The following is a 19,396-nucleotide window of genomic DNA, read 5'->3' on the forward strand; positions in this document are numbered from 1 at the left end:
TCTTACATGACTTGGATCTTGTTATTTCTTAAGGGAAAGCACCTAGCTAAGGCTAAAACACCCCTGCCCTGTCTCTCAAGCAAATGTTATGGATGCTCATGTAGGTTAAACCCTGGAGACAGTGATACCAGTCAACACCCAGCCAAGCATCCCTTTAAGGCCATTACATAACATAAATCATCTACCCCAACAGCTCATGTTGCAGCTACCCCAGTATACATGCTAGCCAATGCTTAAGAACTGGATTCTAGGGTTGGGAGGGGGGAGCAGGACCTTGCATTTGTAATGATGCAAATTACTGTGGTGTAAATACCGCCCTATGATTCAAGCTTTCAACACAAGGTCCCTAGAAAAGAGTTGGGAAGAGACACAGCAGTTCATCCCTGTGTCGTGTTTTCTCCAGGCACAGCAGATGGGTCCTGAAGGACCAGGAGCGAAACATTCAGGACTCAAGAAGTAGTTTACCATCTTTAGATGTCATCTATGTACTTGTGAGTTTGTATAAGTTAACTCTCAGTAATAGCTGTGCTTAGTGGTGAGCTCATAACATTTCTAAAAATGTGACAAATGGCTCTCCTGAGCTGGCTTGCCATGTCACTGGAAAGCCTGATGTTATAGATGACAAAAATTGAAGCTTTGGACTGAGAAGCCACAAAGTGAGTAGGAGCTGGGGCCATGGCAAAGCCAGAGCCACCTGCTCTGGAGGCTGGGTGTTCAACTACACTTCTAGAACTTTCCATCCTGTGTATGGTAGAGTAGGAGGGGAAAATATCTGGGGCTGGGGAGATAGCTCAGCTGGCAGAGGGCTTATTGTATAAACATGAAGACCTGAGACTGTATCCCCAGCATCCATGTAAAAAGCCTGCCATGGCAGCACATGACTGCAATCCCAGTGCTGGAAAAACAGAGACAGGCTGACCCTGGGGTTCACTGGCTAGCTATGGTTGCAGAACTGGTATGTTCCAGGTTCTTTGAGAGACTCTGTCTCCAACTATACGGTAGAGATTTTCAGAGGAAGACTCCCGATGACCTTCCGTTTCCACATGTATGCACACATCTGCACACACGGATATAGATGTGATATCTATCACAATAAAAAAGAAGAAAACATTGAATTAAGCTCTTTCTCTCTCTCTCTCTCTCTCTCTCTCTCTCTCTCTCTCTCTCTCTCTCTCTCTCTCTCTCATTAAGTAACTAAGAAATACTCAGCACTTACAATCATGACTTTTATCTACCTAGAAAGAGGGATTTGTGGGAAAGCATACCATACAGAGCCCCATATCTGCCCCAGAATGAGCTTTCAGGTTCCAGATGGTTTTGTCTCCAAGTCACTTCTGTCTTCAGAGCTGGGGGCTTTCGTAAACCTACAGGGCAACTGGGCCTGGGGCACAGAACTTGGCAGCTCAGGTTATGTGATGATAGCTGGTCCCCTGGAGGTCCTGGGAACCAAGTAGAGCTCCCAAACCTTGAATACAGGAATCAAGATGTCCCTTGGGAACAGCAAGGAGGACCGTCGTCTCTCAGAACAGGTGGTCATACCAGGTCTTCTTTCCCCTCCGGTTCTCTTGGTGGGAAGAAATGGAGGTAATGGCAGCTTTCCAGGCTGTGCCCAGATACAGTGTACCTGTCTCTCACACAGAGGGGAAGGGTTCTCTAAAGGGCTCTTTTGAAATGTTAAATAAAAAGAAAAAGAAATAAAATGGCATGGCAGGGATCCTAAAGGAAATAGCATCTATCTGGGAAGCAAAGAGCTGCAGTTTGGGGATACCAAACCAGGGCAACCCCTGGAGGTAAGTTCAGCAGAGATTTTCTCTTTTAAAATAGAGAGTTTCCATTAAGTGTTACCTTTGGAGACAGTTCACTGGCTGGGCAGACACCTTAAACTGCAAATCCATTCTGATTGGTTCATTAACTAGGCTACTCCCCACTGAGAGGTTGGTGTACAAGGCCCGCAGGTCTGGCTTTGGCCTCTTATCTGAGTCACAGGAACATCCTGTGGCCTGAGCTTCAGCAGAGGGATGTGACCTTCCCATTTTCCCAGCTCCACTTTAGACAACCTTAGTGGCTGCGTTTTCTCTCCTAGTGGATCAAAGAACTGTGCATCTGGTCAGGAGCTGTTGGGCACAGTGAGCAGAGGATGTTGTAATCAAATGGAAAGTGTGAGCAGGAGAGGGCTTCAGTGTGAGCCCAGGGCCTGGGGGATGGCACCTGGCTGGACACTGAGGCTGTTCCATATCCCCGTAAAGACTTTGCCGACAGGTGAGGGAGATGCTGGCCACAGCAGCCTGTCTCTCCACCCTGCCCAAGCTCTGGGCAGTCAGATTCTAATGGGACTGTCCAGGTGAGCCCTTAACAGGGAGCCACTTCTGACGAGGATTCCCTTCTGGAGAGAGCCTCGTGATCCTGTGAGGCTGCTCCTGAGCCTCGGTGCCAACCAGCTTCTACTCCCCTAAGAGGTAGTCTGCATCTCAGTCTGCCGAGACAAGGTTTGTACGTCTGCAAAGCTGTGATGGCCCTGCTGTGTGGTTTCTGTAGGTTTACGTCTAAGACCCAGGAGACACCCGCATATGGTCAAGGCAGCCAGGAAGACCAGGAGTTCTCCCCCAGAACTGACTTATTAGGCATTTATAACTTCATACCTCATATTACTGAGTGTGCATATTGGTGTGGGCTCTTATTTTTCCAGCTCCTCCATTTTCCAGTTGTCTGTCTTCTGGCACCTCAGTGGGGAGCAGCAGCCAGGGAGAGTCTATGGGGGTACACTGACATCTCTGCCTCCACCCTTTCAGACAGAATCTGGGTTGAAAGCTAAACTATCACTCTTGGATTTCACAGCCTCCAAGTAAAACGCTGTCCAGCATCCTGGGGAAGAGCAACCTCCAGTTCGCAGGGATGAGCATCTCCCTGACCATCTCCACGGCCAGCCTGAATCTGCGCACTCCCGACTCCAAACAGGTGTGAGGTTACCTAGGCCTCCCTGGGCCCGAGGGTGGACACCCTAGGGGCTTCCTCCTCAGAGCTTACTGAGCCCATGCAGAACCCGCTTGGCCAAACCGTGAGCTTTGGTCACTTTGACAGTGCACCCACAGATGGATGAATAGTTCTCTGGAGTCCTGCTCAAAACGATGTCTGTTTTGTTGGTCTGTTTGTAATATAAAGAAATGGTGATGTCTGTGCAAACGCCTTGATGTCTGCCCTTGTTTTATAGCCACGCTGTATTGGTTTTATGGGTCACATTTTAATCTTACCCTGAGTGGTGTGCATAGTGTGCTGTGGTTTAATAGACAGGGGTTTTCTTCCTGATGGCTTCTTATGTTGGAGACTCTTATAGTTCATCCCGTCTCAGAGTTGATGAGCTGTGTGTATCTACAGTGTAGATAGGGTAGAATGACCGAGGGAGCACAGCCACAATTATAAAGACAAATTCCAGGTAGGATGGCTGCATTTCTGTGTGCTGACTATGTTTTAGGTCAGTCTATCTATCTATCTATCTATCTATCTATCTATCTATCTATCTATCTATCTATCTATCTATCTATCATCTTGTATGTATGTATCCACCCATCTATCAATCTAGCTATCTTGTATGTATGTATGTATGTATGTATCTATCTATTGCTATCTATCTACCATCTATCCCTAAGATGTAGAGACGAATTAGATCTAATGTATAAATAAGAAATAAATCAGGGCTTTGTTGAGACACAACTAACTACAACTTCTCATTCTACCCTGTCATCTTCCAGGGACTCACTGATAACTGCTTGTCTTTTTTTTTTTTTTTATTATTTTCTAAGGGTTGGACTAACCAGTCTTTGAGGCCATGGATCTAGGATGTCCAGTCAGCCTAGCCTTGCCCAGGCTGTCCTAAGTTGAGCCCCAGTTGCTCACGGAGGCTGGCACACTAGGCTCTAGACAGCCATGTAAACTGGAATCTGGCCTCTGTGCACATGGACCATTCATTTCTAGGGGTCCCTAGGCTGTAACTCTCCACCCTCCTTGCTCATTCTCTCCTTAAAAAGATGGCCCAGTAAGGATAATGTTAGGCTAGCTGCGCCTGAGGCCCTGTTCTACCGTGGTGTGGTCCAGGTTGAGTCTAGTTAGGTGTCCAGTTCTCATTTCCCTGCCATGTATTGGGTGGGTCTAAGTGCAGTTTTCCAGACACCCAGGGGCTACAGCTAGGGTGACACAGGAGCAGTCCACATCACAGGTAGAACATATGGTTGTGCCTTTCCCATTTCCTGAGTTTAGGGCCCCACTGTGGCAAATAGAGAAAGCAAAAGCCCCTGCCTCCTCCACCCAGGGAGCAGACACACAGCACCCACTCCATGATGCTGGGGTCCAAGTAGAGGGATAGCGATGAATCCCTTAGAGGAGAAACATGCTACCCTAGTGGTTCTCATCCTTCCTAATGCTGCGGCCCTTTAAGACAGTTCCTCATGATGTGGTGACCCCCAACCATAAAATTATTTCACTGCTACTTCATAACTGTAATTTTGCTACTGTTATGAATTATAACACAAGTATCTGAAATGCAGGATATCTGATAAGCGACCCCCAAAGGTGAAAGGCAATCATGATAGTGATCTTGACCAAGTGTAACTTAGGCTTTTCCCCCCCTAAATTATAGCTTCCAATTTAATTTCCAACCCCCAGATTTAGAGTTGGCATGTATGTGTGAGTGTGTATTTTGTGTGTGTGTGTGTGTGTGTGTGTGTGTGTGTGTGTGTGTGTGTATGTGGTGTGTGTGTTGTATATATATGTGTGTGTTATGTGTATGCTGTTTGTGTTTATGGTATGGTGTGTTTGTGTGTGTATGTGTAAACCAGATGAAGACTGTCAGACACTGTCTACCTTGATTTTTAAAACAGGGTCTCTCCTTGGTCTGGAGTTCACAAACTTGCCCAGACTGTCTGGCCAGTGGGTCCCAGGAGTCCTCCTTTTCTACCTCCCCAGTGCTGGGATTACAGGCTCCCTCCATTCACAGTTTTTTTCATGTGTTCTGGGGAACCAAACTCAGGTCCTCATGCTTGTATGGCGACCATTTATCAACTGAGCCATCTCCTTAAATAAACAAAAAGTTAGACACACAAAAATCAGTTTTGCAGCATTAGAAACTTACGCTGGGCATGGCAGGTCACACCTGTAATTCAAGTGGTAAGGAGGTGAGTCAAGAGGATCAGAAGTTCAAGGCCATCCTCAGCAACATGAATTCCAGATCAGCCAGGGCCTCAAGACACCAAAGTCCTAGTTTACTGTTGGGGATTCTGCTGCCTTATCATTCACTCAGGCGCTGCTGCCCACAGGCAGCAGGATTCTAGGGCAACTATTATTAGTTAGTTGCCTGGGGCTTGGGCACAGGCCACCCAGCAGTCTCACTGTTTTGTATTTCCTTAAACCATCCAGTTTCTCTAGATTGAGGTTTTGCAAATGTCAACAACCAAAGTCAGCATTTTAAAATATTTAAAATTTTATCCTATAATGATACGTTATTTCAAGTTTTCAGGAGCGCATACTCGCTTTGATGCTCTGTGGACTGCTGTCTGCTGGGGACAAGGGCAGAGGATAGAGCTCAGAAATAAACCTGGCTGTGTTAGGATAGAGCTGGGAGCTCCTTTCCACGCAGGAACTTTTCCTCAATGTCCTTACATTGTCTTTAAAAAGATAAAAATAGCAGGGAGGACTTACGTAGCTTTTAGAATTTAGGGCAGCTTCTAATTCGCTCTGTGTCACTGAACTCCATGGATGCCACAGCTTATAAATCTGATGGAAATTTTCCTTTTAAAGATGAGTGTGGAAGGGCCCCTGGTCTTTAGGCCAGTGGATTATGAGAGGGCTGTAATTCTTGGATGCTGGCCTTCTGATTTATATACACCTGATGTCAGTGTGATGGAGTGAAACAGGCCACACTCCCCAGGCCTGGCTCCGGTGTTTGCGGAAGCAGAAACTACAAGTTATAATAATGTTTTGGTACAATGTATTTTTCCCTTCTTTTTGTGTATGTGTATGTGTGTGGTATATGTTTGTGTGGATGATATGCACATGTGCGTAATGGGTGTATGTTTGCACATATGTGTAATGGGTGTATGTGCACATATGTGTGCATATATGTGGAGGCCATAAGTCAGCCTCAGCTGTTGTTCATCAGGGCAGTGTCTGCTGGTTGATTTAGGGTCTCTCATTGGTCAGAAACCTGCTGATTCAGCTAGGCTGCTGGTCCAGCTAGCCCCAGGGATCCACCTGTCTCTCCCTTTCCAGTACCGGGACTGTAGCCACCACACCCCGCTCTTTTTCCCATGGGTTTGGGGATTAACCTCAGGCCTCCCTGCTTGTAAGGCAGGCACTTTACCAATTGAGCTGTTTCTCTAGGACTACCTTTTCCTTCCCGGAGAAGTCTAGTTTTGGAGACCCTGGCCTCAGGTTGGAGTCCTGATTTCACAGGTCTGGAATTGCTACACTTCTTCCTTTGAACAAGCCTCTTGGCCCCTCTGGGATCATGGTCTGTGCCTGTAAAATGGGCTTCCCACAGGTCTCACTCCTCAGCTGCTGGGAAGCTTAATGCGGCATTGGAATGGTCAACCAGAGAGATGACAGCCATCAGACCGTGCACAGGGAGGGCAGGCGGCCTACTGTCTCAGTGTTTTACTGTTTTCTTTGCGGGCAGTTTTCAGGAAATCTTGTCGTTTGGGTGGCCTGCCAGCAGGGCAGGCTCTGCAGGATGCGGGGAAGCACTAATGGCTCCTCTCCTCTCTTGTCTCCGTCCTGCAGATCATAGCGAACCATCACATGCAGTCCATCTCCTTTGCTTCTGGGGGAGACCCGGTGAGTGGCCTTGGCTGGTTTCTCTTGCTCTCGCTGGGGATTTCTGAGAAGAAACCCCTGCTTTAAAAATGTGCCTCTTGAAGACATGACACAAAAGTGTTTTATGCTGATTCTAGTGAAACCCCAATTTACTACTCTGATAACAGTCCAGTTGTTTTAGGATCAGGACAATTTCAGTCTGGGCGGAATTCTATTCTGACAAAGTATACAGAGTATACAAAGCTCAGAAACAACTGTAGTGTCCTCAGAAAAACAAGTTTTATACCCTACAGGGGAAAATCCTTTGAAATAAATAATGTTTTGTAAGTCAAAATATTTATCCATCAAAAATTTCGAGGAGTCATAACCCCTGAAGCTGTGATCCAGCCATTTATCCCTCTTGGTTTCAGAAGTCCTCCCTCCCCATGCCCCTCCCTTCCCTCCTTTTTCCCCCCTCCCCTTTCATTTCTCTGTATTAGAGACTGAGCTGGGGCCAATGGTCAGCAATCACTCTGTTTTTAAGATACCGCATCAGTTCTCTTAACCGTCATTTACGTTGCTATTTGGTGCAGGGAGGGGTAACCTGTAGTCAGGTCCTACATTCATTTTCAGCCACGAAGTATCAGGAGTTCTGGAAGCATGGCCTCCATGAGAGGCATCCAGAGCTCCTGTGTGGAACCCATCATGCCATGCCTGCTTCCTTTGGTTTCTTCCCTCCCACATCTCCAAAAACCACCTCAAAAAACAGGCAGACAACATGCGAGGGAGCGAGAAACTGAGGGAAGAGGGAGGAAACGGGCCGAATCCTTCCAGCAGTGGTAGGGAGAAAGGCTCCTTCCAAACGTTATCATGATAATTTTCATTGTTCTGGGTAAAGTTTTCAGTGGCTAAGGACAAAAAATTAGAAGTGGGGTAACAGGGTGAGGGATAGTTTTTAACCCAAGTTCATTCAAATGACAAAAAATTTTTTTCCTGTAACTTAAGATATCCTTTTTACTTTTTTTGGTGCCCCCACCTCCCCTGACACCTGAGGAGTCTGTCCCCCCACACACAGACATACACAAGATCCCCCAAGTGGACGCCAGAACAAGGTCCTGTCTCCGAGGGTCTTGGTGACTGAGAACAGAGATGGATTAACTCCAGAATAAGATCCCCCCAGCCTCTTCTCTGGAACTTGGTGTTCCCACTGTGGAACTGGGCACTGCCAAGAGCACTGTTCTGAATCCAATATACTGGGGAAGGATGCCAGGTAAAGATCAAGACTGACAGCAGAAGGGCCAAGTCCTAGCTTGGCCATGGGCCGTCTGAGAGATGGGTAGCACATCTTCCTGGGCCTTCCTGCCCCAGTCACAATGTAGTTTCTTAGACTAGAGGAAGAACTGCTCCCCTCTTTAAAAAAAGCTTCCTTGTATGAAGCACCTGTGCCGACTGGGGCTAATTTTGCTCTTTGGCTCTGCACACAACTCAGACAACAGACTCCCACGTTGGCACAGTTTCCTTGAAACTCTGAATCCCCGTCAGATTTGGAAATCACGAAGGAAGGCTGTAAAGCTGATCCCATGCAGTTAGGTTAATGTGCCGCAAGAGCAGTTGGTTGAAACTAAATGTCTCCCCTTTCCGGCCTGCCATGCATCTCTGAGCTGCAAGGGTGGCTAGTGTCTTTTGGGGACAGTAGCTCTGGTTCCCAGGTGACTCAGTTCTACTGCTGATTTCTTCAATTCAAGCACAACCTTCGGCGTGCATCCTTAGGCACAGTTTGGGTCATTTGGGGCAAAGGCATCATCCGCTCTGCTTCTTGAAAAAACCCAGCTCCTGTAATGTGGGAAAGCTGGCTGTGGAGCTCAGTCTTGACCCCGTAACTCAGTACCAAATTAAGGACATGGCAGCTGTCTAGACGATCCCGGGTTCTTGGGTTAGCTTTATAAGACTGTGGAAAGAAAAACAGTGCCGGAGAGCATGCCCCAGGCCTCCAAAGCTCCAGGGCTCCGGTCTGTTGGCAAAGATATTCCTGAAGTTTCTTAAGGACAATTATGTCTCTCACATCCCGTGAGTCTGGGAGGAAAGTGAAGAACTGTAAGCTACAATCCATATTTTTGCCAGAGCTTCAAATCCTCAGAAGATGCCCCTCCATGGCAGTGAACAGAGGTCATTTTGCAGTCTTCCTGTCCTTTCTCTCAATGGTCTATGAAATATTAAAGACTAGAAAATGCACTCTGCTCTGAGGAGCCTCAGAGACAAGGGTTCTGCTCTGAGGAGCCTCGGAGACAAGAGTTCTTTTGTTTCCACCACTGGAAAAGTCCCCATGCCTCTGTTCTCTGGAAGTCTTGGAGGGCACCATGCCCACCCATCCCTCCTCACCCCCACACCCCTCCCTACACCCACACCCCTCCCCACACCCACACCCCTCACCTCCCCTCTCCAGGCAGTATTTGCTGGATCTCTGTTAAGAGGGAGAGGACACTTCCTTGTGGAGGGAACAGTACATGTCAGCGCAGACCATTACCACTCAGGCAGAAGACACAGTAGATGACCTTAAAGCCCTTTGGAGCATAAACTTTGGAAAATAACTACAAAACCAGGCTGACCTTTCAAGCTGCTCTCTGAGGGGTGGTGCTTTGACAATTAACTTGTCACCACCCAGAATGACTTGGGAAGAGAGTGTCAACTGACAGATAGGGCCTGTGGTGTAGGAAGAGGCAGAGCAGGGTGGGTGGCACATTCCTTAGGCAGGTTCCTGAACGGTGTGAGAGAAGAGAAGTCAAGCTGGGCAGAGGGAACTGAGCAAGGAGACATGCACGTGTTCTCTGTCTCTGCTCTTGGCTGTGGATGTACAGCTTCCAGGGCTTGCCTTGACTCCCTGCAAGAATGAACTGTAACCTGGAATTGTAAGTAAACAAACAACAAGCAAAAACAAAAACAAAACCCTTTTCTCTAGTTGCTTTTAAGTTAGAGTGTTTGTCTTGATTAAAAGCCCCAGAAGTAAAACTAGAACGGAGTTTGTGTTTGTTTGTTGTTTGGTTGGTAGAGGGTGTCATCAGGGATTGAACACAGAGCCATGTGCTTGGTGGTAAGTGCTCTATGCCAGAGCAATGCCCCCAACCTTAACAGTTTTTGAGGACCAGCCAACCCCAGAAACCTTAAGTCTTTTTTGGTTTGTTGTTCTCAATGTTAAAAGTATCAACATGTAGAGAAGTCTCTCTGGCTTTAAGAATTAAGAAAATAGGGCTTGAGGCCGGGCGGTGGTGGCGCACGCCTTTAATCCCAGCACTCGGGAGGCAGAGCCAGGCGGATCTCTGTGAGTTCGAGGCCAGCCTGGGCTACCAAGTGAGTCCCAGGAAAGGCGCAAAGCTACACAGAGAAACCCTGTCTCGAAAAACCAAAAAAAAAAAAAAAAAAAAAAAAGAAAATAGGGCTTGAGAGATGGCTCAGTGCTTAAGAGCACTTACTGCTGCTCTTCCATAGGACCCAAGTTTGGTTCTTAGCACCCACATAGGGTGGCTCACAACAGCCTGTAACTCCAGTTCTAGGGACCCAGCACCTCTGGCCTCCACAGGCACATGCATTCATGTACACACATTCCCCTGCCCGATACACGCACATAACTGAAATACTAAAAATAAATACTAAAATAATGCTTTAAAAAGCATGAAGAGAATGACCAGGTCCCTAGCTACCTGTTCAGAAGTGAGTGCATGCAGGCTGCCTCGGCAGACCATCAAGGCCTCAGAAGGCTGGCGAGGAACCGCATTTCACACCGAGGGGTGAGACTTCTAAATAAAGCCTATGTTAAAAAACAAACACATTTATAATGTTTTAAATTAGCCATGCACCATTGTTTAACATAATGAGATTTATCGTGACAGTTTCCTCTATGTATCTGACACACTTTGATCGTATTCACACACGCACCTTCTCTCCTCTGGTCCCTCCTTTTCCTCATAGCCCCCTTCTACTTTCATGTCTTTGTGAGTCTTTCTGACTCTTGCTCACTTCACTTAGTAGAATGACTTCCAATTCCATCTGTTTTCCCGGAAATGAGATTTCATTCTCTGTGATTGCACAGAACACCGCTACGTAGCTTACACCACGCTTTCTCTACCCCCTCATCTGCTGGAGGACAACTGTGCTAATTCTGTATCTTGTCTATTGTGAGTATCCAGTCTTTAAACATCTGCTCTAGTATTCTTCCCCACAATCAGTTCTCAAAGAATAGTCTCTAACCCCACAGCAGCTGGAGCGTGTCAGCAATCCAGTTTGGGGGTCCAGATGCAAAACTGGGGTACAGCCCAAATCTGTCTTAAGCCTTTAGGGGATTTTCACAGGAACTCAAGTTTGAGCTCGTATACACATTACTGACAGGCCCGCTTCTTGACTTTGATTCACACTAGTGCATCAACGAGCTTTAAACAGGTCCTCATGGTCAGGTCTCATTCCTAAACCCGCTAAGTCAGATGAACCAGGGTACTCAAGAACCATTGTGAATGACTCCCAGAAGAACCTCTGCGGGGAGGCCAGGTGCCTGCCACTCTGGCTGCTCTGAGTGTGGTCACAGACTGGCAGCATGCATACCTGGGGGAGAGGGAGGATGCTGGTTAGTGATGTCTGCACTAGCTGCTCATGATTCCTCAGGCTCTGCCTAGTCTGCACTCAGATCTCCAGGGATTTCCAGCCACATCCAAGTTTAAGGACGTGCCTCAAACCATGCCCATTTTGTACCATTTTGTACCCAGTATCTGGCCCTTCCTCCCTCCTTTCCTCTCTCCTTCCCTTCCTTCCTTCTTCTCCCAGTACTGAGGAGGCTCAGGGCCCTCCCACGCTAGGAAAGTGCTGGTCCATGAACTTTCCTTCCAACCCTGATTCTCTGCTGTGTGATGGATGAATGGATACTTATCTCACTGGGCTCTGCCTCCCTCTGGTCTTACTTCTTGCTGTGATGAGTGATACAAATGTCTCCTTTTCCTTCCACAGGACACAACAGACTATGTTGCCTATGTCGCTAAGGACCCTGTTAATCGCAGAGGTAAGCAATGCTCGACCCATTTAATCATTCATTTGTGTGAAGCCAGGCTGGATGCTGTGAACCAGATGTTCCTCATTATCTCAGCTCCTTTAGCAAATGAGCACATGTCACGTGACATGATTAAGGATAATTGAGGCCTGCAAGGGTAGCTTGTCACCTGGCTGAGAGAGAACCTACCGGATGCTGAGTGCCAAGCTCGCACCTGTGTCAGGATGGCTGGGGTTTGATATACCCAGCTCACACCTCACCTCTCACCCTGTGCTCTGATAGTGGCCTCAGGCATGCATTCATCTCTGCTTCCCAACTATCTATGCATGCATGCAATGTGAGCTTATGCCTCAGGCTCCTGACGCCTGCAGTGATGACTGTCCTCTCAACCTGTGAGCCCAAATGAGTCCTTCCTTCCTTAAGTTGCTTCTGTCAGGGATTTTATCAGAGCAATGGGACAGTAACTGTGTGGCATGTGACTTGTCCTAGAGGTGCTTGCATAGGTAGACACTATGCTGAATATCCTTGCAAACCGCTTCCAACTTGGCTGTGAACACTTGCATTGTCATGGTAAGTATGTGAGGTTCTCCCCCGCTGGACCCCCAGCCAGTTCTGGGTAGAGGAGCCCAGAACTGACATCCTACCAGTGATGATTTGAAGTCAAAGACACAAGATAATGGGAAGGCTTTGGAGAGTCCGGCTTGGTCTTCCTGTTCTTCCCCTGCAAACTGAAGCTTCGTCACACGTCTTCACTTAGGGTGGTGGGAGAGAAGTGGGTTCCTGTAGATGACTCAGCACTGGTTCCTAATCTAGACTCTCCACCATGTCTTCCCTGAACAGAGCTGAGACAATTAGACAGTTGTGTCAGTGTGTGTTCGTGCATGCACATGCGTACACTCGAGAGAGTGTGTACAGGTGCACATGTGTGAGTGTGCATGTAAAGACCACAGAACTATGCTGGGGGTAATTCCTCAGGTACTATCTACCTTATTTTTTGAGGCAGTCTCACTGGCCTGGAATTCTCCAAATATGCTAGGCTAGCTGGCCCATGAGTCCAGGGGTCAGCCCCCCTTGTCCTTCCTAGAGCTGAGAGTACAAGCGTGTCCTGTGATGCCTGTTCCTTTTTTTAAAATCTGGGTTCGGGGGACTCAAGCTCAGGCCCTTGTACTCCTAAGGCAAGCACTTTACTAACTGAGCAGTCCCTCTGGCTTTTCTCTAAAGAATTAGACAGGCCTGAGGAGAGAAGAAGGGACTGGGCTGTGAGGGCTCCAGGGAAGCAGGTTATACCTGTGACAGTCAGGACTGCTGCCTAGATCTCTTGAGCAAAACTCTTGTTGCAGGCTTAGAGGCTCGGCTTAGCGTCTAAGAAAGCAAACACAGATTAAGTTGTTTAAAGCAACAAGGACATGTTGCCTCACAGTTCTGGAGGCTGGATGCCCAGTTCATGGTGTCAGCAGGGCCATATGGGCTCTCTCTGGGTCCTGGAGGAGAAATCCCTCCTGCCTCCTCCTGGCTTTGGTAGTTACCGGTGATCTCCAATGTGCCTTGACTTGCAGGTGCCACTGAAACCCATCCTAATGTGGTGTACTCCCTAAGGCTGTGAATGCTCATAGATACCTATAGAGATGACAGTCCATGGTGGCTCAGGGCCCCTTCTATCCTGCTGTGACCTCATTTTAACTAGTTATATCCGAAACCTCCCATTTTTCAAATAAGGACACCTTCTGGGGTCCTGGGGTTAGGTTATTTAGCATAACTTTTTTTTTTACAGGAGGCATAATTGAACTCACAACATAAGCCAGCTCCTTTAACTATCCTAGCTTCCCCCAAATCAGGGCGGGCATGAAAGAGGGGAGGCATAGGCAATCCCTCACCGGGCACTGGCCCCCCAAACTCTATCTGGGTTAGAAGCAGCTGGGGCCTCGTTCTTTGTTTTGGTTCATTTCAAATTAAGGGCAAGTGATCTAGGCAATTTTGTCATTCAGAGCTCTTTAGTAGGTCCAGGTCAATGGTCCTCAAAAGGAGTGACAGACACTTGAGAGTTACTTAGGAGCCTTATTAAAACATCTCAGCACTCAGGTCTGAGAGAAGGGGAGCCAGGCAACAGTGTGTTTAAGTAGCTCCTTGGGGCCTGGGGAGACCGCTCAGTTGATAAAGTGCTTGCTCTGCAGGCCTAAGAGGCTGAGGTCATTTCCCAGGGCCCACCTGAAAAGCCAGGTATGATGGCAACACCTGTAATCCCAGCACTGAGTGGCGGACACAAGAGGATCCCGGGGGCTTGCTGGCTAGCCAGCCTAGTCTGGTTGGTACATAGGCCAAGGAGAGCCCTTCTCTCATAAAACAAAGTGAATATCCACTGAGGAATGGCACCTGACATTGTCCTTTGGCCTCCACATACACATATACATATGTGGCATACACCCACACACATATGCACACACACACTCATGTACTTTGTGTGACTGATGCTCTGATGGATTTAAAGCAACACGGCACTAAGGTGTAGCCTATGTCCCCAAGGTGTGTAGTCTCCAAACATTTCTCTTTGGACCATACAAGGGCCCAGCTTCTGTGGTGTTTCACAGTCCAGCCATCTTGTGCCCATCCTCACCTTTCAGAGTCAAGGGGCCAGGCTTTCCTGCATGTGTGCTTGGTCCCTTCACCAAGGCTCCCTCTGAGATCGACATGCTGTTGGGAAAATTGAGGCAGTGCAACCTTGCAGGATAATGTTGCATACTTTTCTAATGGTACTTTATATTTGTACTATTAAGTTATTAAGAGGTCACAGCTTCTGTAATTAATCCAGTGGAGGGAAAGAGGCCCGACTCCCTGGTCATTAAGTCATGTGGGAATCACCACCAACCATCTCAAGATGAGGATTGCACGTGAGTGAAGTTTCAGGAGGCTGGTGGCCAATAGGAGATCTACACTGATGTTTGTAGAGATGGAACTCCCAACATGTCAGCTTTGTTGGATTCTAATACATCATTTTCAAATCTTATTTCCCCTTTCGCCGTGTGTGTGTGTGTGTGTGTGTGTGTGTGTGTGTGTGTGTGCGCGCGCGCGCATGTGTGCCTATGGAGGCTACAAGTAGTCTTTGAGTGTCTTCCTCTCATCTGCTCTCCATCTTATTTTTGAGACGGGGTCTCCCCCTGAACCATGAACGCATTTATTGACTAAAGTAGCCAGCCACCAAGCACCGGGGCCCACCCTCCTCTCTCCTCTCCAGCACTGGATTTACAGAATGCATCACCGCACACAACTTTTAATGAGGCTTCTGGGGATCTGAATTCAGGTCCTCGTGCTCTCATGACAAGCCCTTAACCAACTTAGTGGTCTTCCTAGTCCCTGTGTAACTTTTGATTGACACGTAATTAGCTTATTTATGATGTTCAGTGTGAGGTTTCAGTACATACTATGTGCCATAGTCAGATAGGAGTATTTCACCTTCAAACTGCAAGCTTCTGCCACTTGACTCCCTGCTGTGGTGGACTGGAACCTGGAACTGAGCCAAATGAACCCTTTTCATTTGAGATGCTTTTGCCTGGTCTTTTATCACAGCCACAGGAAGGAAACAGACACACTCTCAACAGTGTTTTAAAGCAGCTCTCTCACTGAACCTGGACCTTGCTGAGGAGACTATGTGGCTAGACAATGAACTCTAGGAATCCTCCTAATTCTATCTGGGTCACAGGCCTGTGCTTCCATGCCTGGCTTTTTCTGGGGTCTGAGGGACTGAACTCAGGTCCTCAGGTTTGTGTGGCCCGGGCTTTATCGACTGAGCCCCTCCTCGGTCCCTACACCGTGCTGCTTAGAGTTTCCAGCCAGATTTGGTTGTCAACCCTTCATTCTTGTTAAGTCAAGAACAACTTTCTCCTAAGTCCATTGAACAGCTCAAGATCCATCTAGGAGGTACCAGTTTAAATCTATTGCTGAGGTTCCTGAGGCCTTAAGGAAATTCTGTGAAAGATCTGGTTTGGATTGAGTTTTCTTTCTAAACACTGCTTCCCTATGGAGGTCAGAACCACTGCTTTATAGATTCTGAGAGTATCAGAACCATCAAGGGGCTGGAGAGGTGACTGGGTGGTTAAGAGTACTTGCTGCTCTTGCAGAGGACCCAGGTTGGATTTCCAGGTTTCACAACCTGTAACTCCAGTTCCAGGGGAATCTTCTGCGCTCTTCAGGCACTGCATGTGTGAGATGTGTGGACATACATAAAGACAACACACACACACATAAAATGAAAATAAGTAAGTTTTAAATATTAAAAATAAAACCATTACTTTTGCAGACAAGCCCTCTAAGAATTTCACGTGTCTGTCACCACTATGGGATGTCCACAGAGATGAGACTGGGTTGGTAGAGACACCAGGAGGGAGGCGTGTGGCTCTTTTCCTCTGCCCCTCAGATGGGGCTCTTTGCCAAGGGGTCCAGAGAGCCCTGGCACTGTCTCTAACGAGTGGGTGTCTCCTTCTCTCCTAGCTTGCCACATTCTGGAATGCTGTGATGGGCTAGCCCAAGACGTCATTGGCTCCATTGGACAAGCCTTTGAACTCCGGTTCAAACAGTATTTGCAGTGTCCTTCCAAGATTCCTGCTCTCCAGGACCGGTGAGTAGCTGGGCCTGCCTTTCTCAGTGGCTCATTTAGGGTCTGTAAACATTCCTTTAAAACAGGTTCCCAGTGCTGCACTCCAGACAGGCCCAGATCATCATGGGGTTTCTAGAACTCACAGACACCTGGCTGGTGCTTGGAGGAGGCACAGAAAGCGGACAGATGGAGGCTCACATATGGCTCTGAATGGGCAGGAAACGTTTTCTAGAAGCTATAGTGACAGTACACAAGGTTACCAAAAACAGCTTCACTGTAATATACTTTTTTGTCATGTGTATCTTCTCCAGCCCTTTGATTTTTCCATAGGTCCCCTCCTTGGGTCTGAATCCACACACGGTCTGTGCCCCATCTTTTTGTTGTCACAGTTAGCCAAAGCCACCTGCTGCCAGCATCATTTTTGCTTTATTGGCCTCGATGGCCTAATAACTTCAGGGCTTGTTCATCTGCCATATGGCTCTGGGCAAGATCCTTAAACTGTCTGAGTCACTGCAGCTTCATCTGGAAAACAGGGCTAAGAACTGCATGATAGCTGTTTACTGTTAAGTGGAGTAGCAATTGTTAACACCAAATGTGGGCTACTTAGGTGTTAATTAAAAAAATAGAGAGAGTCTGCTATTGAGTTTCCTTAGGATGCAAGAATATTTTATGACATAGAAAGTTGAAAAGTACTGTTGGGCACATGGGGCATTTAGTGGTCTTCTGTCTTTGAACTTGTGTACATTCTGTTCTTTGTTTTATGAGACAGATTTTCTCTGTGTAATAGTTCTGGCTATCCTGGAACTTGCTTTGTCAACCAGGCTGGCCTTGAACTCACTGAGATTTGCCTGCCTCTGCCTCCCAGGTGCTGGGATTAAAGGCGTGCACCACCACCGCCCAGCCATTCTGTTCTTGATGCACTTGCACAATGAAAAGCTATTGTAGGCTGGGTGGTGGCTCGGCCAGTGATGTACTTGCCTTGTTGGGTGTAGGACCTGAGTTTTATCTCCAGAACCTACGATTACAAACAAAAACCAGCCAGGTACAGTGGTGTGTACTTGTAATCCCAGCGCTGGGGAGGTGGAGTCAAGTGGATCTCTGGGGTTTACTGGCCAGCTAGCCCAGTCTTCTTGGTGAGTTCTAGGCCAGTGAGAGACCCTTTCTCAAAAACAATGTAAATAGCCCTGAGGTTGACCTCTGGCCTATACATAAACAAATGCATGTACATCTATGTACATGCGCCCACATGTACATGTGTACACAGGAAAATCTTTCTAATGCTATGTTCACTGCAAACAAGTATTGTATAGGAACAGAACACACACACACACACACACACTTCTTACTCTCTTCAAACTCATGAAGCCACCTTCTGTGGCATCATCATGAGCTGGCATCAGCTCTGCTCCCTCATTATGAAGGTATCTTTCAGCTCCTATGTCTTCTTTGCCTTTCTGGAAAGACCCTTAGTTGTACAGCTGGCAAATTCCCTTTAAGGCATCCATTGTGCCTGTAAGGACCCTCTTTACCCAGGTTGATGAGTTCATCAGGATGGGGCTGAAGGAGATGTGAAGGAAGTGGCCACAGCCCTGACACCTCTGACCCGAGAATGAGTTGGCATAGTTCTTTATTTTTAATGTGACTGGAGATGTTGGTTTACAGAATCCACACAGGGCGCATGCATCACAGGTTACAGTCTCCGAATTTACAATGGTGTGGGAAGACTGAGTTAGTTGAAAGGCGTATGGAGCATTTGTGTTTTGAGAACACACTGCCCTGGTTAGCTTTAATTGTCAACTGACACAGCCTAGAGTCACCTGGAAAAGTGAGTCTCAGTTGAGGGCTGAACTCAGATGGGCTATGGATCTGTCTGTAGGGGATTGTCTTGATTGTTAATTGATGCAATGTGGCCCAGCCCACTCTGGGCAGCACCATTCCCTGGGCAGGTAGTTCTGAAATATGAAATCCAGCTGAGCATGGGCCTGTGAATGAGCCAGTAAGCAGTCTTCCACCTAGGTTTCTGCTCAAGTTCCCTCTTTCACTTCCCTCAATAATGTACAGTGAACTTGTTAACTGAAATAAGCCCTTTGTGAACATTTGAATTGTCTCCTTCTTTTAGCTCTTATGAACAAAGCTACTGTGAAGTTGTAGTCAAGCTTTGAAGGAGACATATTTCTTGTGTATATGCTTAGAGTAGAATTATTCAGTTAATGGTCCTACTGTTTACTAACCATTTAGGAAACTGTCTTAGCTGCCTTTTACTTTTTTTCTGTGATAAGGTATTAGTCAGGGTTATCTATAGGAACAGAACACACACACACACACACACACACACACACACACACACACGCGCGCGCGTGTGTGTGTGTGTGTGTGTGTGTGTGTGTGTGTGTGTGTTACATGGGATTTATTAGAATGGCTTATAGGCTATGGTCCAGCTAGTTCAACAATGGCTGTTTACCAATAGAAGGCCCAAGAACCCAGGAGCTGTTCAGTCCACAAGACTGGATGTCTCAGATGACCTTCAGTACATGCCAGAATCCCAAAGAAGTAGGCTCTAATGCCAGTGAAGGAATGGACTTGCTAGTAAGAGTAAAAGCAGGCAGGCAAAGAGAGAGCAAGCTTCCTTCTTCCATGTCCTTATATAGGTTGCCATCAGAAGGTGTGGCCAAGATTAAAGGTGGATCTTCCCGCCTTAAAAGATCTGGATTAAAGATATATCTCCCCACCTAAAAAATCTGGATTAGAAGTGGATCTTCCCACTTCAAATAATTTGACTGAGGCAAAACAATCCCTCACATGTGTGCCTAGTCATTTGTATTTTAGTTAATTCCAGATGAAGTCAAGTCGACACCCAATAATAGCCATCCCAGATACTCTGAAAAAATCAACATGAGGTAAGAGGGGTCTATTTTGGCTCACAGTTTGGAAGTACCGTCCATCATGACAAAGAAGTCAAGGCTGTAAGAATGTGCGGCAGGTAGTCACATTGATCCACA

General features: G+C 47.2%; 1 protein-coding gene across 1 annotated transcript in view; it reads left to right on the plus strand.

Annotated features, from left to right (window-relative positions):
- Shc3 (SHC adaptor protein 3) overlaps positions 1-19,396 on the plus strand; it is a 144,026-nt gene that overhangs the window by 81,490 nt on the left and 43,140 nt on the right. Inside the window, exons 4-7 of the mRNA XM_052729649.1 lie at positions 2,836-2,955; positions 6,769-6,822; positions 11,770-11,821; positions 16,292-16,418. Coding sequence (XP_052585609.1) covers positions 2,836-2,955; positions 6,769-6,822; positions 11,770-11,821; positions 16,292-16,418 — 353 coding nt within the window. The remainder of the gene's footprint in view (positions 1-2,835; positions 2,956-6,768; positions 6,823-11,769; positions 11,822-16,291; positions 16,419-19,396) is intronic.

The sequence above is a fragment of the Peromyscus californicus genome, unplaced genomic scaffold, assembly GCF_007827085.1.
Source record: "Peromyscus californicus insignis strain IS unplaced genomic scaffold, ASM782708v3 Scaffold_8__1_contigs__length_139910024, whole genome shotgun sequence".
Lineage (NCBI taxonomy): Eukaryota > Metazoa > Chordata > Mammalia > Rodentia > Cricetidae > Peromyscus > Peromyscus californicus.